This window comes from Carlito syrichta, unplaced genomic scaffold (genome assembly GCF_000164805.1).
Source record: "Carlito syrichta isolate Samal-C Ts95f unplaced genomic scaffold, Tarsius_syrichta-2.0.1 Scaffold169214, whole genome shotgun sequence".
In the NCBI taxonomy this organism is placed as follows: Eukaryota; Metazoa; Chordata; class Mammalia; order Primates; family Tarsiidae; genus Carlito; species Carlito syrichta.
The window spans coordinates 187,201-212,137 of record NW_007113310.1 but is presented as its reverse complement, the minus strand read 5'-3'; the positions used below and the strand labels follow the sequence as shown (position 1 = coordinate 212,137).

Below are 24,937 nucleotides of genomic sequence, written 5' to 3'. Positions count from 1 at the left end.
AGCTTTGAGGAATCACCACACTGCTTTCCACAGAGGTTGCACTAGTTTACGCTCCCACCAACAGTGTAGAAGTGTTCCTTTTTCACCACATCCTCTCCAGCATCTGTTATTTTTTGAGTTATTGATAATGGCCATTCTAGCTGGAGTTAGGTGGTATCTCAGTGTAGTTTTAATTTGCATCTCCTTGATGATTAGTGAGGTCGAAAATTTCTTCATGTGTCTGTTGGCCACTCATATGTCTTCTTTTGAAAGTGTCTGTTCATATCTTTTGCCTAGGATCATATAATCTATGAACATAGATCGTTTTACTTTTTCCTTTCCAATTGTGGTGCCATATATTTCTTTCTCTTGCTGGATTGCTCTTACTCCAGTACTGTGTTGAATGGAAGTGGTAAAAACAGACATCTTTGCCTTGTTTCTGATCTTTGAGGAAATCTTTTATTCTTTGGCCATTGAGTGTGATGTTCATTGTGGGTTTTTCATATACAACTTTTATTATGTTGAGGTAGTTTCCTTCTGTTTCCAGTTCATTGAATGTTTTTTTTAAGTAATAAAATGCTGACATTTATTGAATGTTTACTGTTTGCTAAACCCTGTTTCAAATTAGTTAGCTCATTAAATCCTCACAACAAATCTATGACATTAATGACATTCCTATTCCCATTTTATAGATGAGAAAACTGAGTCAAGAGAGGTGATATAACTTGCCCAAGCTGGTAGGTAACTGAGTCAGGATGGAAACCAAGGCAGGATGCCTCAGAGCCTATCCTCCTAGGCACCATGTGACACTGTACAGATGCTCCACAGTAGGCAAACTTGTTCATGAGATAGATTCTTGCACAGTCATATCCTTGGTGGTGATCATTGCTCAGTCTACAGTGGTGAACATTCCTTCTTAGAGCTGTATTTCAACCAATTTGCTGTTTGTTGAGTCCTCACATATGCAAACCTCTTTTTATGATCCCGTTGAGTGTTATTTAATCATAAAATTGGTGTTTAATTTTTTCAGATGCTATTTCTGCATCAATTGAGACAATCATGTGGTTTCTTAATTGTGCTAATGTTGTGTATCATAGTCACTGAGTTTCAGTGTTGAACCATCCTCACATTCTAAGAGTAAATTCCAGTTGGTCATGGTATATAATCCTTTTAATATGCTGTTTAATTCTTCCAGTATTCTGTTGATTATTTTCATATCATGTTTATCTGCCATCATTCTGTTGATTATTTTTATTTCAGTATATACATACATATTGTTCTTATCTTTTCTTATGTTCAACTGGCTTTTCATAGTCAACCTAGCTAAAGGTTTGTCAGTTTTGTTTGGTTTTTGGAAGAACTACCTGTTGTTTTTTTGTTTGTTTATTTTCCATTTTAAAAAATGATCTGTTTCATTTATCTCTACTCATCTTTATTTCTTCTGAAGGAAGTAATAAAGTTTTGGGTTTCATTTTGGGTTTGGATTGGTCATTTTCTACTTCCTTTAGTTGTAAAGTTAGACTGTTGATTTGAGTTAAGTCTTGCTTTTTTTTGAGTTGGAGTCTCACTCTGTCGCCCAGACTGTAGTGCATTGGCTGCTCCTGGTCACTGCCGCCTCGACCTGCTGGGCTCTGGCGATCCTTCCGCCTCAGCCTTCCAAGTAGCTGGAACTACAGGCGCACACTACCACGCCCGGCTAATTTTTTTTGATTTATTGTAGAGAAGAGGTCTCGCCAAGTTGCCCAGGCGGATCTCGAACCTGCGGGCTCAGGCAATCCACTCACCCCAGCCTCCCAAAGCATGGGATTACAGGCTGAGCCACTGAGCCCAGCTAGGCTTGTTTTTAATGAGTTTGTAAATGTTTTCCTTAGCACTGATTCTATTATGTCCTATAGGTTTTGATATGTTGTGCTTTCCTTTTCATTTGTCTCTAAGCATTTTCTAATTTTCCTTTCATTTTTGTTTTCGATTCATTGGTTGTTTAAAGTTGTTTAATTTAATTTCCACAAATTTGTGTACTTTCTAGTTTTTTTTTCTGTTATGAATTTCTAACTTTATCCTGTTGTAGTCACTTTGTATATCTATCTTCCTAAATCTGTTGAGTCTTAATTTGTAATCTAAGATATCTATCCTTAAAAATGCTCTATGTGTACTTGAGAAGAATGTGTATGCTATTGTTATTGAGTGGAACACCCTATATATATCTGTTATAACTCATTGGTTTTATGTTAAGTTTTTCATTTCCTTACTAATTTTTTATTGTTCTGCCCATTATTGAGAGTGGGGTATTGAAATGTCCAATTATTTAGAAATTTTTGACTTCATGTATTTTGATCATCTATCATTAAGCATGTAAATGTTTATAATTATTATACCATCCTGTTATACTTAACTTTTTATTAATAATAATGTCCTTCTTTGTACCTTATAACTTTACAAATTTTAAGTCTATTATATCTAATATTAGTATACTCCTGTTTTCTTTTGGTTTATGCTTGCATGGAATATCTTTTCCCATCTTTTCACTTTCAATCTGTGTATCTTTGTATCTATAGTGTGAGTGTCTTTGAGCAGCATATAGTTGGATCATAGTTTTATACTTGTTCTCCCAATCTCTGACTTTTGATTAGTGTTTGATTCATTAACATTTAAGTCATTACTGATAAGCAAAGACTAGCTTGTCATTTTATTTGTTTTTTTATATACCTCATCGTTTTTTGTTCTGTATTTCCTACATTATTGTTTCTTTTGTATTTAGTTGATTTTTTGTAGTGAAACATTTTTATTCCCATTTTATTTCTTTTTTCTTTTCTTTTCTTTTTTCTTTTTGGAGTTGAAGTCTCACTCTATTGCCCAGGCTGGAGTGCAATGGCACACTCACAGTTACCACAGCCTCACCCTGCTGGGCTCAGGCAATCCTTCTGCCTCAGCCTTCCAAGTTGCCAGAACCCCAGGTATGCACCATTATGCCTAACAAATTTTCTGATTTGTTGTAGAGATGAGGTCTTGCCAAGTTGCCCAGGCTGGTCTTGAACCCCTGGGCTCAGACAGTTTTGCCTCTGACTCCCAAAGCACTGAATTACAGATGTGAGCCACCACACCTGGCTCCTTTGTTGTTGTTGTTGTTAATATTCTATAACTGTTTTCTTTGTGGTTACCACAGGGATTAAATTAATATCCTGAAGTTATAACAGTCTCATTTTAATTTTAATTTATGTGAGCTTAGCCTAAAAAACATATAGAAATTGCTCATTTATAGCTTTGTTATTCCCACCTTTTCCATGTATTGATATCACAAAATTACATCATTGTATATAGTGTATTCAGAAACATAAACCAATTATTATTTTTTAATGCATTAGTCTCTTAAATTATGTAGAAAATAAAATGTGGAGTTATAAACCAAAGTTACAATAGCACTAGCTCTTAAACTAGTAATTTTTAAAAATGTGTTAGTTTCAAATCACGTAGGAATCAAAACGTGGAATTAAAAACCATTGTTACAATAAAGTAGCTTTTATAATTGCTCATATGTTTACTGAGATTTTTATTTTTTAATATGAGTTCAGGATACTGTCTAGCATCATTTTATTTCAACCTGCAGGACTCCCTTTAGGATTTCTTATGAGGAAGTTCTAGTGGTAATGAACTTCTTTAACTTTTGTTTATCTGGAAATGTTTTAATTTGTCTCTTACTTTTGAAGGACAGTTTTGCCATATATAGGATTCTTGTTGAACAATTTTTTTTTTCTTTTAGCATTTTGAATATGTCAGCCTACTGCTTTCTGGCTTCCAAATTTTTTGATGAGAAATCTGCTGATAATTTTATAAGACCCCTTGTATATGACAAGTTGCTTCTATCTTGCGGCTTTTAGGCTGTTATCTTTTGAGAGTTTGAGTGTAATGTGTGTCAGCATGTGTCTCCTGTTCTACTTAGAGTTTGTTGAGCTTGGCTGTTTTCATTTATGACCAAATTTGAGAAGTTTTCAGCTGTCATTTCTTCATGTAATCTCTTGCCCTTTCTTTTCTCTCTCTTCTCCTTCTGGAACTCTGGCAATGTGTGTGTATGTTGGTTGGCTTGATGGAGCGCCACAGGACTCTTAGGTTCTGCTCACTTCTATTGTTTTTGTTGTTGTTCTTCAGACGCAATAATTTCTGTTGTCTTTCTTCAATGTCACTGAATTTTTCTTCTGTCAGGTCAAATCTGACTTTGAATCCCTCAAGTAAATTCTTCATTTCAGTTATGTCATTTTCAAGTCTAGTATTCATTTGAATTTATTTTTAGGTTTCTCTCTTTTTATTGATTTTTCTTGCTATTCACTCACCATTTCTTGACTTTCTTACATCTTCCCTTAGTTATTTGAGCATCTTTAAGACAGTTATTTTAAAAGTCTTTGTCTAGTAGACTTGCTGTTAGTTCTTTTACAGGGACATTTTCTGTTGATTTTTTTTAAATGTGTCATACCTTCTTGGGTTTTTTGTATGCCTTTTGGTTTTTTTGTTGAAAACTGGACATTTGGATCTAATAGTGTGGTGACTCTGGAAATCAGATATCCTCCCTTCCTCAGGGTTTGCTCTTTTTTGTTTTGTTTTGTTTGTTTTTTGAGTCAGGGTCTCACTCTGTTGCCCAGGCTAAAGTGCAGTGGCATGATCACAGCTCACCACAGCCTTGATCTCTTAGGCTCTGGCAGTCCTTTTGCTTCAGCCTGCCAGGTAGCTGAGACTACAGGCACACACCACCACACCTGGCTAATTTTTTTTTTTTTTTAGAGATGAGGTCTCGCAATGTAGCCCAGTCTGATCTCGAGCTCCCGGACTCAAGCAGTCCTCCTGCCTCAGCATCCCCAAAGTGCTGGGATTATAGGCATGAGCCACCGTGCTCGGCTGTTTTTTATTTTAACAGGCTATTTCTGCACCAAGGATCAGTTTGAGCTGTTACCTTCAGATATTCTCACATCTTTTATAAGCTTACACCTTTCCCTCAGCATGTGTAAATCTGTCTAATTTCCTCCGTACATTCAGTTTTTTTTTAATGTTCTAGTCTTTAATGTCTGACTTCTAAAAAGGAAAAATGAAGAGAGTAGGGGGAGCTGGATCTTTTTATCACCTGGAAGTTGCTTCAGCCAGAGGGGAAGTGGCTTGTAGCAAATGGCAGGTGGCTTCAACAGGACTTTGTTTTTCTGTGTCTGCACCTTCATTATCTTAAGCAGCAATCTGCGGTTAGAACACACATACCCAATATTTGGAGGACAGGGTCCTTCTTGCCCACCCTGCTTCCCACAAGCTACTTGCAAGCTGCTTCAGGTACATGTACATTGCTGCTGCTATACTGGTTTTCACAGTACTAATTTACATTCCCAGCAGTGTATAGGAGTTTCCTTTCTCCACATCCTTGCCAGCATCTGTTATTTTTTGTTTTTTAATAATAACCATTTAGATTCTATAGCCAGACTGGACTAGAAATGAAATTTTGGGATCAAAATGTATGTGCATTCTGATGTTAATAGAATCTTGCAAATTTATTCTAGTATATCTGCGCTTCAATGGCTATAACAGTTCTCTTTCCCCTAAATAGATATTATTAATATTATAAAAATTATACTCTCCAAGTTTTCTATAAGCTGATTATTTAAATATATAGACTCATATTTTTCTTCATTAGTTAAAAATCAGACTTAATTTCTATCTCAAACTTCTATTTCCAAATTACAAAATTCTGTCTTGTCACTTACAGATAAACTGAATCAAATTCAATCATTTCTTTATCATTTCAGGTTTATAATTTACTTCTAAAAACCTTCAGCATTTCACCCATATTACCTATTCCCTAGAATTTGCTTGCACTGGGGTATATGCCATTGTATGACTTTGAGGCATTTTCTTATCCATTTTGAACAAGCAAAATCAATTTTCTGGATGATCCGAATTCCCCATACCACCTCTGTTGGGACTAGCTTATCTAGTGTGCATTCTATCTACAAGTAGTTCATCAATCAGTGGACAGTGCCAAGTCCCAGCATCATAGTCATGTTACTGTGGGCCCCATATTATTTATATTTTTTTGAGTTGGAGTCTCACTCTGTCGCCCACACTGGAGTGCAGTGACCGCTCCTGGCCTCCGCAGCCTCGACCTGCTGGGCTCCGGCGATCATTCCACCTCAGCCTTCCAAGTAGCTGGAACTACAGGCACATGCTACCACACTTGGCTAGCTTTTTGATTTTTTGTAGAGATGAGGTCTCACCAAGTTGCCCAGGCAGGTCTCGAACCCACGGGCTCAGGCAATTCACTCACCTCAGCCTCCCAAGGCGCGGGATTACAGACTGAGCCACCGAGCTACTCCATTTATTTTTAAAGCAGTTTTACTTTGTATACTTTGGATCTGTTTTGTTATGTGCATAAAGATTCTGATTATTCTATCTCTTGATGGATTTTTCCTTTCATCATTATGAAATGACTCTGGAATTCTAGTCTCTGTGAATTCTTCTTTTGTTTTACATTAATATTGCTATATTTACTGTCCTTTTGTTAGCATTTTCTGGGTATATAAAGAGATATATAAGGCCAGGTATGGTGACTCATGCCTGTAATCCTAGCACTTTGGAAGGCCGAGGTGAGAGGATTGTGTGAGCCTAGGAATTTGAAACCAGTCTGGGCAACATGGTGATACCCTGTCTCTACAATAAATTGAAAATTTAGCTGGACATGGTAACTACGTGCCTGTAGTCCCAGCTACTAGGGAGGCTGAGGCAGAAGGATCTCCTGAGCCCAGCAGGTCAAGGCTGTGTTAGCCATAATTTTGCCACTGTTCTCCAGCCTGGACAACAGAGTGAGACGTTGATAATGGATTGATTTAATTTTATGATGGCTTTTCTGTCAATTTTAAGATTTAGGGTGAGAGTGGATGTTCAGTTCCCCATTGTACTGGGTGGAAATTATTTAAGATTGCTGGGCATTTACTTGTCTACTGTGTCTGCTAAATTTTGTGCTGTAATTTGTATTGACCTGAATTATCATTTAACCTAGAAACTACAAAAATTTAAGAATTGCTGCTCTCTTTCAAATTTTAAGCAATAACTTTATCTCTATTGATTGTGGAAAAAAAGAAAAAGCCAACCCTGTCTTTAGAGTGAGCAAAACTTTGGGAGATCATTAAGAACTCTCCAACATTTGGTCCATTAGTTACTGATTCTTGAGTACTTCTCAGCTTATTTATAGCTGTCTAATTTCTAGTCTTCCTTTCTCTCTTTATCTTACCCTTAACAGGCTTTTTTCTGTCATTTCTTCAAAGCACCCGTTGTCAAGGAATATAATGACCTCCTTGTTGCTAAATCCAATAGTCAATCCTGTATCTCTCATTTTCTTCAGCCATTCAGAAACAAATGGTGCAGTCCACTTCTTCTCATCTTGCATTATTTTCTCCACTTGGCTTCTGGGTTACCATTGTATCTGTATCTACTGCTGTACTTGGGGCTGGAAGGTGTAAGTTGGCCTCATTCACATGCCTATCAATTGATGTAGGCTGTTGGATGAACCTCTTCCTCCAGATCTTCTGTACATGGCAATAGGAAAAACTCCGGTGCTTGGCTTTTATGAAGCCTCTTCTTGTGTCACATTTGCTTATTTCCCACTGGCCAAAGAAAATCACTTGACCAAGTACAGAGTCACGGTAGAAGAGACCATACAAATCAATGGCTACCAAGACACAATTCACCGGGGGTCTTTAACAGTCTATTACACAATTTTTTCTGATGAGATTGTGTTTTATTTTACTAGATTTTGATTGGGCAACCAAAATGACTAAAGAAACATCAAAATAAGGTAAAATGATTAACATTAAAGTTATAATTTCTAGTGAAATTAATATTAGTTGGGTGACAAAGGAAGATAATATTTATGTACTGGTTGTGTCTCAGATAATTTTGTAGTATCACTTTTAAAAAAAGAGGCAAATGGGGAAAATATATGCCAGAAAAATGAAGCATTCTCTAATTATGTTGGTTATGATATTATTAGTAGTGTTCCTCTAAGACTGTTGTGCATGTAATAGAGGATAAAGTAGAGGAGATTTTGGAGACTCATCCAAGAAACTGGATTCTTGGTCTGGAAGAAAGGAAGTAGATATATTATAACAGAGATCAGGTACAACTCCTATCAGACTGAATTTGAATTATACGAACTTATAAGGCATTTTAAAAAATATTGTTTGTATTTGTGTGTATGTGTGTGTGTCTGTGTATGTGTGTGAGTGAGTCAGCCTTCCATATTTATGGATTCCACATCCATGGATTCAACCTACCTTGTATCAAAAATATTTGGGGGAAAAAATGGATAATTTCTTGCATCTATACCAAACATGTACACACTTCTTTTTCTTGTCTTCATTCCCTAAAAAATACAGTATAACAACTACTATTTACTTATCATATACATTTTATTAGATATGATAAGTAAAGCAGAGGTGATTTCAAGTATATGGAGGATATGCATAGGTTTTATGCAAATACTACACCATTTTATTTAACAGACTTGAATATTCATGATTTGGCATTCATTGGGGGCCTAGAACCAAGTCATCACAGATACCAGGGACAACTGTATATGTAATACACACACACATTTATACACACATGCATATGTATTCATGTGTATACTCACACATTTATTTCCTAGTTCTGTCCATTGAAGAGGGCTGGAAAGAGTGATCAACTCAGTAGCAGGGAGCATCTCTAGTGCTCATTGATTTGGGGCTAGAAATATAATTTCTCACTAAGAAAGCAAGGGCTTTTTGGGGGAAATGACTAATTCCAGACTTGGATGTCTTGTTATGGTAGGAGCAAACAAGCTTTCAAAGACTGCTAGAAGTCAACTTGACGAGCCTCCTACTAGCCAAAGATGGGACAGTTTAAACTTTGAGAAGGATAATAATTACAACAGATTGAAATCTATCAAATAAATTTAAACAACTGTGAGTTTACAATATTTAAAAAAATTTGGTCACCTTCAGAGGACGATAGGAAACCAATTCATTATTTTGAATTGTTAGTAAAAGGAAAGAATCAAACATCTTGCCTTTCCTGTATGAACTTAGTAACCAAATAACATATGAGAAGTTTCTCTTTATAAAATTATTTCAGCTAATAAATGAAAACAGCACTTTCTGCTTTCTGTCTTCCTCCAGTTATCTGTCCTCCTTCCCAAAAAATTCAGTCCTGAAGGCATTAGAAAAGGCAGCACCAAACAGCCATCTGCATGGGGTGTGGGAGGGGGCATAGCAGGAGGCAACAGTGATACAATGGGGCTGGCAGGACCTGAGTAGGATAAGGAGGATACTTATGCAAGGAAGCCCAAGCAGGGGGATGGGGGCTTCCATGGGGGATAGGAAATCATGGCCTGATGTGGGGAATCAGCAGAATGAGTAGGTCCTCTCTAAGGAAGGGTGTCATGGCAGGGTCTGTCAGAGCCCACGTGAAATTGGGAGCCCTGCAAGAGGTGTTGAAACGCAGGTAGGTTGAAGAGCATGAAAGAGCCCATATGGGGAATCAGATCCTGGGCAGAGGAGATAACAGCATAGATACAGAAACAAAGATGGGTGATATCTTATGGAGGGGGATTGGTCAAATAGGGATTGGTCAAATAAGTATATCTGTTAACGATGGTGAAAGGTAGTTGCTCACTGCCAGAGGAGAAAGTTAAGCATATAGCCAGGGAGCAATGAAAAATCATGTGGTGATGAATTAGATTCAAAGTATCAGTGTTAACTTGTATTTTTCAAATTTTATAGATAAATATATATATGTGTGTGTATTCTTATATATATGTAATATGCATATATATAATATGCACACATTCTCCAGCTCTTTCCACTGAGAGCGAGGACACCTGGGAACAGGACATGTTGCACTGTACACATCTAGCATATCCATATAAGTATGGGGATGGGTGGTTCCCTCAAAGGGAAAGATGGGGTATTTTTTCACAAGAAAGGATGCTTAGCAGGCAAAAACAAAAAGAGTATACTGATTTTTTCATTGTGTAGAGGGAATACCAAAAGGTGCTATTTGATTTCTTAAACTTTTTATTTTATACTTATTTATTTAAATGTTTTAGAGACTGGGGTCTGACTAGGTTGCTCAGGCTAGACTCAAACTCCTGGCTCAAGTGATCTTCCAAGTATCTACAGGCATGCACCACCATGCCAGGCTCAATATTTAGAAATATAATCTTAAGCGTGTTATTGAAAAATAAAAAGAGAACCAGTAACACTAAATTGAGACCATGTATCTTTCAAATAGAGGAAATGAAGAAAAGAAAAAAAGTTACTGACGTTATGTCTTCTGTTCATCACACTAAAGAACGATGTTATTTTCTAAAGTAGACCCAGGGTCCTTTCCTACCCTTCTACAAATTTTCCAAATAATCCTACTACACCACTCCTCCCAATAGCAACAAACTTTGCTGTGATAAAAGTTAGGGCTCCTTAGAGAGATACTGTTATATTTCACATTTACAATAACAGATTTGAGCTTAGAGTTATTGGAATTTGTTTAAGTTTTAAGGAGAAAATATCTGACTGTACAACATTCTACACAAAGCCATTTACCTGACAGATACTTTTCATGTTCTAGGTTAGGAGTACAAAGCCTCTACTTTCTCTTTTCATGATAGAAAAATTATCTGCCAGAAGTAACTCAAATAACAACTTTGGTGTTAAACACTGCACTCTATAAGCAGCTGCTGTTCTTGCACTGTAGGAGAAACATAGCTTTCAGAGCTTAACTTCTGTGACATTCTGTAATTATGTATAGTATGAATCAAAATCTGGTGGTTTTTTTTGCTAGGGACTGTTTTATTCGTGGTACTTCTGTGGAGGCAGGGAGTGAGACAGAGAGGGTTAGCTCACATTACCAAAGCATCCCCCTTGATTTGGCATTCTTCCTTGAAGGGTAGGTTCATATGAATCCCAGATTTGATTTACCTCAGGGTGAAATACAAGCCTCTTGTATTCTGTGAATTAAAATGGCCCTTGTGCTTCCCTAAGTAATCCTGGTTTTCAGTGGAATGTGAACATTCTTGGTAAGAATACTGCTAGGTTCATATGCATCCATCTCTGTGGCTGAATATTTAGTTACATAGTGTGCAGACTTTAGCCAGAAGTTGAAGTAGCTACTTATCTATGACACAATGAAGTTCACTGCCAATATTCTTCCACATGATAAGGTCAGTAATTTTAATCGATGGGACTCTAGCCCATATTTGATTGGGAGGAAAAAGAAGTATGTTTCTGTTATTCTATTTTTATATTTCTTATATTTTCTTTTTCCTTTGTTAGATTGAGACCTTCTGTCAGTGCATAGTATTAATAGTTGTCCATTTATTGAATGTCTACTTTAGTGCATGATGTTAGGTTTATCACATTAAATGTCTCTGGTCTTCAAAAACTCTGAAAGAAGGTTATATATATTGTCCTGCCTTTTAAGATGAAGAGACTGAGATTCAGAGACGCTAAATAACCTCCCTGGGGTTTATATACATGGCATGTGCAGGACCAGAATTCAAGCATAGATATTTCTGGTTTTAGAGTTTGTATTCATTCTTTGACTTATCAAAGTAAACTTCATATGGATAGCTTAGGCTTAAATTGGGGTTCACTAGTGCCTTGTTGTGTGGCCTTTGTTGTTTTATTCTTTGAGAAATTTTCAAATTTTACATAATTAAAATTTTAGACGGAATTGTATTCTAGGAAATTATTCATTTGTGAATGTAATTTCCTTATTTAAATTTACTAATATAGTATGAAGACAAAAGCATAAGATTTGAAGCTCAAAGTCTTAGGTGTCAAGTCCCAGTGGTACCTCTTACTAACTCTGTGACCTGGGGAAAGTCATCTAACTTCCCTGAGCCTTAAATAGAGATAATACTAACGGACAGTGTTGCTGAGGTAATTAAATAAGATTGTATACATGAAAGTATGTTGTAACCTGTGACATTATTAGTACTGTTAAGATTAATGTGCTCCCCCACGCCGTCGGAAGGAGCCCGCGCAGCATGGGGTTCGTCCTCGGGGCGGTATCTAGATCACCATGGCGACTGGACAGAGGTTGATGAGAGCTGTCAGAGTGTTTGAATTTGGTGGACCCGAAGTCCTGAAACTCCAGTCGGATGTGGCCGTGCCGATTCCGAAAGACCACCAGGTTCTAATCAGGGTCTACACGTGTGGTGTGAACCCCGTGGAGAGGTACATTCGCTCCGGGACGTACAGAGGAAGCCACCCCTGCCCTACATGCCTGGCTCTGACGTGGCTGGGGTGGTGGAAGCCATTGGAGACGGTGCGTCTGCTGTCAAGACAGGTGACAGGGTCTTCATGACCAGCACGCTCTCTGGGGACTATGCGGAGTATGCACTTGCAGCGGATCACACCATCTACAAACTGCCCGACGAGCTGGACTTCCAGCAAGACGCGGCCATCGGTGTCCCATATTTTACGGCGTTTCGAGCTCTGATCCACAGTGTCCGCGCAAAGGCTGGCGAGAGCATTCTGGTTCACGGGGCTAGCGGAGGAGTTGGCTTAGCAGCATGCCAGATTGCTAGAGCTTGTGGCTTGAGGGTTTGGGGCGCGGCTGGTACCAAGGAGGGATGGAAGATTGTCTTGCAAAATGAAGCCCATGAAGTGTTTAATCACCAAGAAGTTAACTACAGTTAATTTTAATTGATAAAATTAAGAAATCTGTTGGAGAGGAATTGATGTGATTATTGAAATGTTAGTGAATGTAAATCTTAGTAAAGATTTGAATCTTCTGTCATGTGGAGGAAGAGTCATAGTTGTTGGCATCAGAGGTACTATTGAAATCAACCCTCGGGATACCATGGCCAAGGAGTCTAGTATCATTGAAATTCATCTCTTTTCCTCAACCAAGGAGGAATTTCAGCAATTTGCAGCAGCCCTTCAAGCTGGAATGGAAATTGGTTGGTTGAAACCTGTAATAGGTTCTCAGTATCCGCTGGAGAAGGTGGCCCAAGCTCATGAAAATATCATTCACGGCGGTGGGGCTACTGGAAAAATGGTTCTTCTCTTACGATGATGAATCATTTCATGCGATTTTCTACATAACAAGAGGTTCTCTCTCCTCTATTTTTACTTAATTGTCTGCTCTTTGATTAACGTTCAGTTGATTCTGTGAGTTTCTTATGTGAAAAAATAAGATTTTTCTTTAGAGATCAGAGGCAGTGAAGTAAAATTGATAGCCAGCAATATTTTTTATGCCTCTGTCTCAGGTCAGAAATCATCATATTAGGAAATAACGTGTTAGTGGTCATTGGCATTGAAGTGCTTTCCAGAAATTCTTAACTGACACTTGAGTAATTCCATGTCTTTGATCAGAACACGTTGATTCATAATAGGACTGCCCAGGTCCCACAGATTTCTGAGCCTACTCACCTCTACAAAGGTTCTTTAGTCTCTGATTAGCCTTAACTGTATCGGACTCGGAAGATTTACTGGACTAAAAAAGATTCTTGTTTCAAACTAATCTCGTCTGGGTCAGTAAGTCTTCTGGATATGCAACAATAAACAATGGCCAGGGCAGTTTGTTAGTTTTCCTAATATTTCTCCAAATATTAGAATACTCATGATCAGTTGGTTGCCAATGACTTCGTATGTTCTGTGAAGACTGCAGCCCTCTCTTTGGTATGGTATGATAACCTACACATGGTCTCCACATAGATAATACTTCTTTGATTAGATTTTCTAAGTAGATTCAGGGTTATCTCTTTGTTGATGGGGGTCATATATTTTCATTTAGATTAATAAACTCACAAATTTGACACTTTTAAAAAAAAGATTAATGTAAAGAAGAAGTTTTGTCTGTAAACCATTCATTAAATACCTATTGAGTGTACTTCTGTAAGGAGCATGTTAGGTGGTAAAGAAAGAGCTATAAACAGGTAGACAAGTACCCTGTCTCCTGAAGTTAGTACTCTGCTTCTGCACTGTCCAACACAGTAGCTTCTAGCTACATGTAAGTACTGAAATTTAAATCATTAAAATTAAATATAATTTAAAATTCAATTCCTCAGTCACACTAACTGTATTTGAAGTGTTCAATAGCCACATATGGCCAGCAGTCTCTATGTTGGACAGTGCAAATACAGACCGTTTCCATCATTGCAAGAAGTTCTGTTGTAAAGCTCTACATGGGATAAGCACACATGAAATAAATAGTTAGAGAAGTAATTCACTTGTGATGAGAGCTTTAAGGAGACAGTCAAATCAGAGCAAGTAATGTTTGTGCTAAGTAGTAACTCAGGGATACATAGGAATATTCTAGGTGATACAGGTGTGGGGGAAGCATTTCAGAAGAAAGGAATGAAGAACGGTTGCAAAGACAGTGAAGCAGGAAGAAGAGAGGGATTAAGATCCAGAGAGACCTTGCACATACAAAGCTTGTGTGGCAGGATTAGTCTTACGGGGAGGGATGACCTTTCCTCAGTTGTAATAAGAGAAACTAAAGAGAGGATGGATGAAATACAGAGAGGCTTGTAAATTTTGTGACAGAAAGTGAATTTTGTTATTCTACCAACTTTCATTTTCTTTATGAAATGTAAGATCTTATGAGGAAAGGGTAGAGTTTTGAAGGGAGGGATGTATGAAGGAGTCCTTGTGGAGAGTGGAAGAATGAGCAAACTAGAAGATTTACTAAGATTTTGAATCAATAGTCATACAAGGCTTTTGCATGCTCTGATGTTTTCTTCCCCTGAAGTTGAGAAATGGAAAACGCTGGCAGTTGTTTTCATTAATTCAGCTAAATAAATTAATGCATGCAAGATACTGAGAATGGTGCCTGGCCCATAGAAAGAACTTAATAAATGAGTTATACTGCTATTCGAGTTTGTCTCGTGGGTGTAACAAATAGAACAACAGAGAGAGAATGTAGGACATTTGCAAGAAGATAATTATAATGGTGTCCTATGGAATCTGTCATGGGTCAAAATTAAAGTAAGACAACAGGGGGATGATATATAGGAGGAAAGTGGAGCAATCTGGTGAGTATCTGTCAGGGATACTCAAGCAAATAGGTGGGAAGGAAAAGAGGATTGATCAGAGAGTGAGGTGCATGAGACCCAAGAAAGGGCTACAAAGAAGTATTACACACAGTGCTCCATAGTCTAGGTAATATGTAGTATATGAGGAGACCCCAAAAAACCTGCAATTTATTTATAAAAATTGTATATTTATTTTTACATGTTTAAACTTTAGTCAAAGTAGTCTCCATTTGATGTAATAACACCAGTCAAGATGTTTCTTCCACTGCTTAAAAGAGTTTTTTAACTCATCCATTTGGATGTTAGTGCTTCTACTGTTTTTCGTTTCACCTCTTCCACATTGGCCAAACGTTTCCCTTCAAGGACTTTTTTCATTTTGGAAAACTAAAAGTCACTTAGGGAAAGATTGGGTGAATAGGGAGGGTGGGGCATGGGGATCATGCTGTTTTTGATCGAAAACTGCTGAACATTCAGCACAGTGTGGGCAGGTTGTTCATGTAAATCACCCATGAAATGGACAAATGCGTTTAAAGAATCTCTAAAGAAAGCAGCAACTTGGATGAATTTAGAGTGTATCATACTCAGTGATCTATCATAGAAACACTGAGTACCACATGTTCTCACTCATAAGTGGACCCTCAAAATTTATCATAATACTACATGGCAGAGATTGGCAGTAGCAGACCACTGCAGGGGCCAGGGGACATATAACATCAATAAGAGTACGTGATCCCAAACTAGGCGAAGTAAGAACCAGTGGGAGGCCCAAACTTCACATGTACAATGACCACTTATGTACCTAAGCCTGAATTGTACCCCACATATTTAAAATAAAATAAAAAAAAGATGCTAGCTTGTTCAACATAAATATTTAAAATCTGTAGTTTGAGCCAGGTAGAATGTCTCATGCCTATAATCCCAGCACTTTGAGAAACCAACGCGGATGGATTGCTTGAGCCCAGGAGTTCAAGACCAGCATGGCAACACAGGGAGACCTCGTCTACAAAATACCAAAAACAAAACTTGTCGGGTATAGTGGCACACACCTGTAGTCCCAGCTACTCCAGATGCTGAGGTGGAAGGATCTCCTGAGTCCAGGAGGTCAAGGCTACCATAAGCCATGATCATCGTGGTCATGCCACTGCACTCCAACCTGGGTGACAGAGTGAGACCCCATCTCAAAAAAATAAATAAAATCTGTAATTTTTTTTTAAAAAAGAATCCCCCCCAAAAAATTTACTGAACCCAAACACAGTCTCTCACAACAATGCTAGCTGGTACGCTGATGCCGATGGGTTCCTGGAACACTTACACAGTGGGAGATGCCTGTACTACAAAGAGTCTGCCCTCCAAAAAATAACTCTGGTATTTTTGGGGTCCAGCTCATATCTTGGTGAAAAGCAAGTGCTCTATTGTCCAAGTAAATGGCACCAACAATGGTAGGCAAACCCCAAATTGCCCATAAACTGCAACATAGAGAGTTTGACATTCTAAGAGTTTATAATGATTATAATAGCCAAGCCTACCTTGAAGATTTAAATCAAAACATCAAAACCTTCTCAGGTCCTTGTACTACTTCCTCTGCTATCATCCTCTCACTTTCTCTGCATCCCCAGTTCTGTTCCAATTTAAAGGTCATGCAGAAACTGATGGCTTCAGTTACTCTAGCCAATCCTGTGGGGAGATAATACTGTCCTCTGGTTCTCTTTTGTGCTTGCAGAGTAGGTTGGTGGTCATGAATATAAAGTAATACAAGCCTTTTGTCTGTCTTTTTCTTCTTCGTGGGTGCTCCATGATATATTTTCAAATACACTACTGAGAGTAATTTGTGTTTCAAAATGTTTGGAATGATAGTCCAATGAAGTATGATAGTCTAATTCTTTAATGCCATTCTTTCATTTTGTATTAAAGGCTTCAGCGATTAGCCAAAGATCTTCTAAAACAACTACAAGTACAAGACAGTGGCTCATGGGCAAACAATAAGGTTTCTGCTTTGGATCGGACCCTAGGCGAGATCACTAGAATATTAGAAAAAGAGGTATGTGACTAATCTCTGGCTTTGGAACCTTAATCTCTGTGGTCCTTTCTCACTGTGGCAGAACATAGGGCTGTGAGGCAGACTCTTAGTACATGCCTTTCTTCTGTGTTTTCAAAAGCTAATCAATGATTGATGGGGTTTTTTTTGTTTGTTTTTTTACTTTTGTACTTTTCTGTTTTTTTCTGGTGTTTAATTAAAGCTGTTTTCAGGTTTGTTTGTTTTTTAATTGAAGTCCTCTTTAGGTCATGGTTTTCTCGGTCATGTTTTTTTCTCATACAAACAAAGTGAAATTATTTAACCAGGAATCATAATAATAGAGAGATTTGACTTTATGGCAGAAAATAGAAAACTCTGAATTCTAAAGCTCATAAATCACAACCAGATTTCTACAAAACACCAATTTCCCCTCTGATTCCATCAGATTTAGCAGTTTTTATTAATGACTTAGAACCATTAAATGTTTCAATTATAGTTTAAATATTCTTAATGATTTTAAAAGTATGTATTCACTATGGAAAAATGTTAAATATACAAAGATGAGATAAAACTCCTTATAATATCAACTGTTAACATTTTATTATATTTTCTTCTAATTCTTTTATTGTACTTTTTTGCGTTATTTTATCTGGCTAATTTTATCATGTTTTTCATGTCATTAACAATTTTTTAACTGAATAAACATACTTAAATAATTTATAACGTTTAGATTGTTTCTAATTTTCTACTTAAGTTAATGGTCATTTTTGTTTATTAGCTACATTGTTTTCTGAGTTTAAAACTTATGCAATATTTGACATATACAAAAGAATGTAGTAATCAATACAAACTAGTACAAATACAATTAACAGTTATGAACTTACTACCCAACATAGTAGAAAGACTGTTACCACATTTATGGATCCCACCTCATCCTTCCCAACCCTGTCCCTGTCTCCTCTGAGGTGAATGTATATAGAATTTAAAATGTACCATTTCTTTGTTTTTTAAAAATAGCTTTATTGCTGTATTATATAAACATGTTGTTAAATAATCTTATTTACTTTTGCTTGGTTTTAACCTTTGTAAAATATACTGTAGATTTCTGCAATTTTTTTTTTTAGTCAGAGTTATAGTTGTAAGTTTTATTGTACCTTACAAATATAGCTGGTTTTCATTCCTTTTCTCTGCTATTTAGTATTTCATTGTGTTAATACTACAATTTTTAAATTCGTTCTCCTGACAGTGGACATTCTAGGGTGGGTGGGTGGGGCTGTGTGTGTGTGTGTGTGTGTGTGTATGTGTGTTTGCACACACATGCACCTTTGCATGCATGAGAGAGAGAGAGAGAGAGCACGCACACATAAACAGTGTTGCTTAAGCATTCTTGTATTAAAGTGAACAAGAATTTATATAAAACTGGGAGTTTCAGTTAGAATTACCTAGAGGACTTATTAAAACACAGATTGCTGGGCCCCACCCTAGACTTCTAATTAAGGAAGTTTAGGATGGGTCCCAGGAATTCGTATTTCTGACAAGTTCCCAAGTGATATTTATGCTGCTGGTCCAACGACCATGTTTTGAGAATCACTGCTCTATCTAGGGTTTGTGCCTCAGGGGTGGAATTGTGGAGTTCTCAGACTAGATGAATGACCAACTTTACAAGACAGTGATCAGTTGCATTTTGTACTATCCTCTGTAAAAATTGAGAGCAGCATATTCAATGTGACATTATGGCAGAGCTGTGAAGAGTCAGTTCTCCTGTATAACATCTCTTTTCTGGGTGTCAAAGGTTCAGAAACTGGCAGTTGTCAGACATTTGCTAGATGGCGTATTTAAAGATTTGAAGTGCCTTGGGAAAAATCTAAATAATCTTTTTCAAAATTAGTATATAGTGATTATTTTTGTAAAGTTTAAAGGGTACTTTGAATTAAAGACATTTGCTTAAAGATGCCATTACACACACCTTATCTCATGAATTTCGTTTTAGATTGAAGTAATCATAGGATTTTGAGGCAAAGGCAAAAATCTATATAAGAAAGGTATTCACTATGAAAGTCTAAGTAAAGTTATTTTCATTCTCAAAGGGGCAATTTACTCGAATACCACTGATTCCTTATAATTTCAGGGAGAAAAATGTTGTCTGGCTCCCAGTCTAAATGGTCTGTGTCAGGAACCTTGCTGCAAAGCAGTCCTTGGAGTATACACTGCAGGACCACCTAATAGTTTAAACTTACCTACAGTAAGATCCTTTTGCTACTTTTATAACTAAATCCTTTTTACCTAGCCAAGACATACTTTATGTCTGTGGAGTTATACTGACATTTCAATGTAATTCAACTGATGATATTTATGATTTCAGTCTAGGAATTGTAAATAAACATTCCTTTTTGTTTGGAAAACTGCCTGGAGTAACACAATCATTAGAGCCAAAGCCAAGTACCCATTGAAGGATTTGAAGATAGCCTAGAAGAGACAAGAGTGAAACTTGGGCAAGCACTAATGGGAGAATGCTGAGAAGTGAATCTTGAGATCTTTATTCACTTAATTTAGACCTCAAAGCACTGATGCTTTCCACTATTACTTTGACACAATGTTTCCCTAAATAATCCTTCTGAAGTCCTGAGAACTACTTTAGAGTTAACAGATTAAATAATGCACAGAAACACTCTTGTAATGAAAGAGAGTAGGAAACTGAGGAAACCTGAATTTTGTAGTACTTACCGTGTGTCTCAGGTCCCTTTTGACTTTTTGGGTACCCTCATTCCGTTCAAAAATAAAAAGTTTAAGGTTTATTGCATATGTTATATTTTTTAAAAAATCTCTGGCCACCTCTGTTTGCAAACATACCTTGGTCTAAGGTACTTGCACTGGCTCTCCCAACAAAAACATCTGAAAATCATGATATTTATAGCTTAAAAGTATTAAAGAGCTAAGAAGAAATTAAAGAATTACCAGACCAAATAAAAATCAAGAATTTAGAAAGTTGTACTTGTAACCAAATTGCCCCCAAAACATCTGCCAGACTGGCAAATGTGTGTCATGATTTGTAAGCCTCATAGGGTGAGGAAACAATAGCGATAGCCTAAGAACTGCTGAGGGTATGAGGTCTGAAAGGAGATTTTTCTGATTTTTCTTCCATAAAGACAAGACCCCAATAGCCTAGTCTCTCACATAATCATGAACCCTCTCATTTACCCTCAGGACGATGAAGAAAGCACCTTGGTGCAGTGCAGAAGTTATAATCATAATTCAGCCCTGGCATAGATATGCAGCCCAAATTCATACCATCTGTATTATTTCAAATGGTGAATTGAACTTACAGTAATCCTAGATTGATTAGTGGTATCCTTAGGAACCTGGCAGAAGGGGATGCAAATACTCAGTGGAAGAAGGAACCCTCATCCTAGGCCTCAGGTAATTTCTGTCCAATAATTTTACAAGGACAAATAACAATAGTAAAAAAAAAAAAAAAAAGCTCAAAAGCAAAATATAAACTGAAACTGAATTGCAAACAAGGTAGTAAATAATTACTGGGCCAAAATTTAGAAATTTGGCATTTTGGGACTGGGTACCATTGGTGATCCAAAGGAGGTGAATGAGAGACTGAATGGTACTTTTAACACTTTTGTAGAACTGGTGGGGGAAAAAATGTTGGCACCTAGGATGATCGATGTCAGGGCTATGGCTACAACCTCATTGTTTGGTTTGGGATCTTAAAGGACTCTATAAGAAGAGAGGGTGGACAGGAAGTAACCAGTCATTGCACAAATAACAAATCAGCTTCAGATTATCTGGATGACTGGGAAAATCCAAATCACTGAAGAAAATGATCTTGAATTGCTAATACCCTAGGTGCCTAATAGAAACAATTGGAAAACTTACTCTGGAGGAAGATAATAGCAACCTAAGTTACAAATTACAGGAAATCCCCAACATATGAACAAGTTTTGTTCTGAGAGCACATTTGTAAGTCCAATTTGTTTTAAGTCCAACAAAGTTAGTCTATGTACCCAACTAACACAACCAGCTATATAGTATTGCATATATTTAACAGACTATATTGACACCTCGTGGAGAGGAATAATAATGCATAAAAATGCAGCTGCGCTTCATTAAAGTTTGTAACTTGAAGGTTCATATGTAAGGGACTTGCTGTGTTTCAACAAATTAATTTTCAAATCCAATATTTGACATAATAAGGTAATTAGACATACAAAGGCCAAACAGCATGAATAAAAACCAATGGAAACAGACCTGTAGGGACTCCAGAACTATGTTTACCATGTTCAAGGATATAAGCATTAATTATTTTTTAAAGGCACATTTGAGACCTGACCATTTTAGTAATCAAATTTAAGAAAACCATAGATGAGGTAATAGTAGAAAAAACCAAGTAAAAAGAGAATCAGTGTACTGGAGGATAAACTGTAAGAAAGAATTCAGACAAAGCATGAAAAGAAAAAGATATGGAAAATTAGAGTGTAAGAGGTATATAATATACAGTGAAAATGCCTAATTATAACTTTATTTGTAATTAAAATTCCAGAAGAAGAAGAGAGAATAGTGCAGAAACAGTATTGGAAGCGATTATAATTTAAAACTTTTCAAAACTTATAAATTAATCTACAGGTTAAAGAAGCCCAATGAAGACCAAGCAAGATAAATTTTCAAAATCTGCATTTATAAATGTCATAGTGAAACTAAAGAAAATCAAATTATAAGCCAATTTCATTCATGAACTTGGATTAAGAATTTCTAAGCAAAAATTTGGCAAACAGAATCATGTAATGTGTAATAAGAATAATGTAACATAGCAAAGTTGGATTTATTCAAGATATTCAAGTTTGGTTTAACACTAGAAAGTCATAGTTAATCATATTAACTGAAGAAAAGAAAAAATAGGACCATCTCAAAAGATGCAGCAAAAGCATTTGATAAGTCCAGCACCAATTAATGATAGTCATAGTGAACCAGAAATAGAATAGAATTTTCTTAATCTGACAAATTGAATCTACCAAAAAAAAAAAGTATAGCAAAATCACATTTACTGGTAAAATGTTGAAAACTTGCTCTTTGAAATTGTGAACAAAAGGAGAATGTCTGCTGTCAACACTTCTGCTTAAAATTGAGATTCTAACTAGTGGGGAAAAAAGCTATTAGATTTTGAGAGAAGCGAAACAGTCTTTATTAGCAAATGGTATAAATTATATATAGAATATTTAAAATAATTTACAGACTGGGCTTGGTGGCTCAGCCTGTAATCCCAGCACTTTGGGAGGCCAATGCGAGTGGATTGCCTGAGCCCGTGGATTCGAGACCAGCCGGGGCAACCTGGTGAAACCTCGCCTCTACAACAAATAAAAAATTAGCCAGGCATGGTAGTGCATGCCTGTAGTTCCAGCTACTTGGAAAGATCGCTGAAATCCAACAGATTGATGGATCTGAAGCCCAACAGACAGAAGGATCGCTGGAGCCCAACAGGTCGATGCTGGGGTGGCCGTGAGTGTGCCACTGCACTCTAGCCTGGGCAACGGAGTGAGACTCCAACTCAAATAATAATAATAATAATAATTTACAGATAAATATTAGAAATAATAAGTTAGTTTAACAGGCTAGCAGATACCAAGGAAGTATGTAAACATTGATTATACTTTTATATCATCAAAATAATAAAAATCTAGGAGTTACTCTATTATGTTTATGAATTGAAAAAACAACTATAGTGTATTTTTCCCCAAAACTAATTTATAGATTCAGTGAAATCTCAATTAAAATTTTAACAATTTATTTTGTGAAAGTTGGAATACAGAATCTAAAATGAAAATATGGAATTTCAATGAACCAGTAATGGTTAAAACACTATTGAAAAATAACAATATGGGAAGATTTCCTCAACCAGCTTTCAGAAATTTTTATAAAGCTACAGTAATTAAGATAGTGTGGGAAACTGCTGGGGGCGGGGCATACTGCATCAATTAGGGTAACTGATCTCCAACTAGGCAAAGTGGGGACCAACAGGAGACCCAAACTTTACCTGTACGATGTCTACTTATATACCTAATCCTGAATTGTACCCCACATCTTTAAAATTTAAAAAAATGATAATGTGCTATTGGCGCAAAGATGGAGAAAAAGAAGAAAGGAACATGATTTAATTCTTAAACAGCATCATCCATATGTATTAATATGTTTGATCTGTGACAAGTGAAGCACTTATCTAGGCATCTATGAAAAAAGGAACTACCAGAAAGCACTGTGAGAAAGTGTGCTCTGTTCAGTGAATGATGCTGTGATGATTGAATATCCTGGTTTTTAGAAAATGATAGACCTAAATATAAAAAGACAAAACAAACTCTTAGGAGATAATGTAGACTAATCTCTTCTTGACCTTGGAGTTTTGCCTGGACAAGAAAAGGCATTAACAATAAAGGAAAAATTTGCAAATTTGGCTGCATTAAAAATAGGAACTTTTATTCATCAAAAGGCACCAGGAAGAAAGTAAAAAGACAAGCACAATGGCACAATACTTTTTATATGTATCAACAGAAGAGTGTTATCCAGAGTATATGAGGAATTTCTACAAATTAATGAGAAAAAAACTCAAACATGGTAGGAAAATTGTCAAGAGAAAAGGAGAAATTGAAATAGCCAATAAATAAACCTATGTAATCAGGAAAATTTTAAAGTCAATGTGATAGTGTAATTTACCTATTAGAATGACAGAAATTAAAAAGACAGAAAATAACCAAGTATTGGCAAAGATATAGAGCAATGGAAACATTCACACTGTGATAACATTCATTGGTACTTCCATGTAGAAAACCATTTGCTATTATCAACTAAAGTTGCAGACATGCATATCATATTAATATTTCACTTCTAGGTATATACTCTATAGAAAACAATGCGTATATACACTAGGCAAGATATATATAAATGATGGTTTGTTTATAATCACCAAATATGGAAAATAGTCCAAGTATCCATCAACAGCTAGAAATATAAATTATGGCACATTCATATAATGAAATATTATTCAACAGTAAAATGAATGAACTATAGGCATGGGTAACAACATGGATATAACTCACAAACTATGTTTAGTGAGAGAAACAAGTCACCAATATATATTATAAACTATACTATTACAATTCAAGTTATGTGAAGTTCAAGAAAAGACAAAAATACTATTAGGAAAATATCAAAAAAAGAAAACTTACAAAAATCAGGATAGTGATACCTCAGAGAAGAAGAAAGGATGTATTATCAGGATATCACCTAGGTGGGTTCTTGAGTGCTTCTAGTCTTCTTTTTCTTGACCAGATAGTAGTTACAAAGTGTTCAAATTATAATTATTCTTTGCATCATACTTATGTGTTTGCTAATTTTTCTGACTTTCCCATGTTTATGTTTCATAATAAATTTTTTTAAATTAAAGGTAAAGTGCAAGGTTGAACTTTTCTTCGTATGTTTCTTCTGTTGGCCGCTCGGATGTCTTCCTCTGAGACGTGTCTGTTCATATCTTTTGCCCATTTTATAATGGGGTTGTTTGTTTTTTTTTTTTCAGCATGTTTGAGTTAGATCCAAGATGTTGGGCCTTTGTCAGACCTGGAGTTGGCAAATACTTTTTCCCAGTCTGTGGGCTGTCTCCTGCTCTCTTGAAGATGATTTCTTTGGCTTTGCAGAAGCTTGTCAGTTTAATGAGGTCCCACTTGTCTATCTTATCTCTTATGGCCCGTGCGTTTTGAGTTTTGTTCAGGAATTGGATGCCAGTTCCAATTTCCATAAGGGTGTGTCCTGCATTTTCTAAGGTTCTTATGGTTTGAGGTTTTATATTTAGGTCTCTGATCCATTTAGAGTTAATTTTTGTGTATGGGGATAGATAGGGGTCTTGTTTGAAT

At 36.5% G+C, this 24,937-nt stretch overlaps 2 protein-coding genes across 2 annotated transcripts in view; both read left to right on the top strand.

Annotated features, from left to right (window-relative positions):
* Window positions 1-24,937, top strand: part of LOC103252663 (S phase cyclin A-associated protein in the endoplasmic reticulum-like) — a 213,183-nt gene that overhangs the window by 7,128 nt on the left and 181,118 nt on the right. The window contains exon 2 of the mRNA XM_008051254.1: window positions 16,931-17,057. Coding sequence (XP_008049445.1) covers window positions 16,931-17,057 — 127 coding nt within the window. The remainder of the gene's footprint in view (window positions 1-16,930; window positions 17,058-24,937) is intronic.
* Window positions 12,053-13,186, top strand: LOC103252664 (quinone oxidoreductase-like). The gene is given in 3 exon segments (XM_021709212.1): window positions 12,053-12,235; window positions 12,238-12,675; window positions 12,788-13,186. Coding segments are annotated over 3 exon segments (885 nt in total). The 5' UTR covers window positions 12,053-12,060; the 3' UTR covers window positions 13,060-13,186.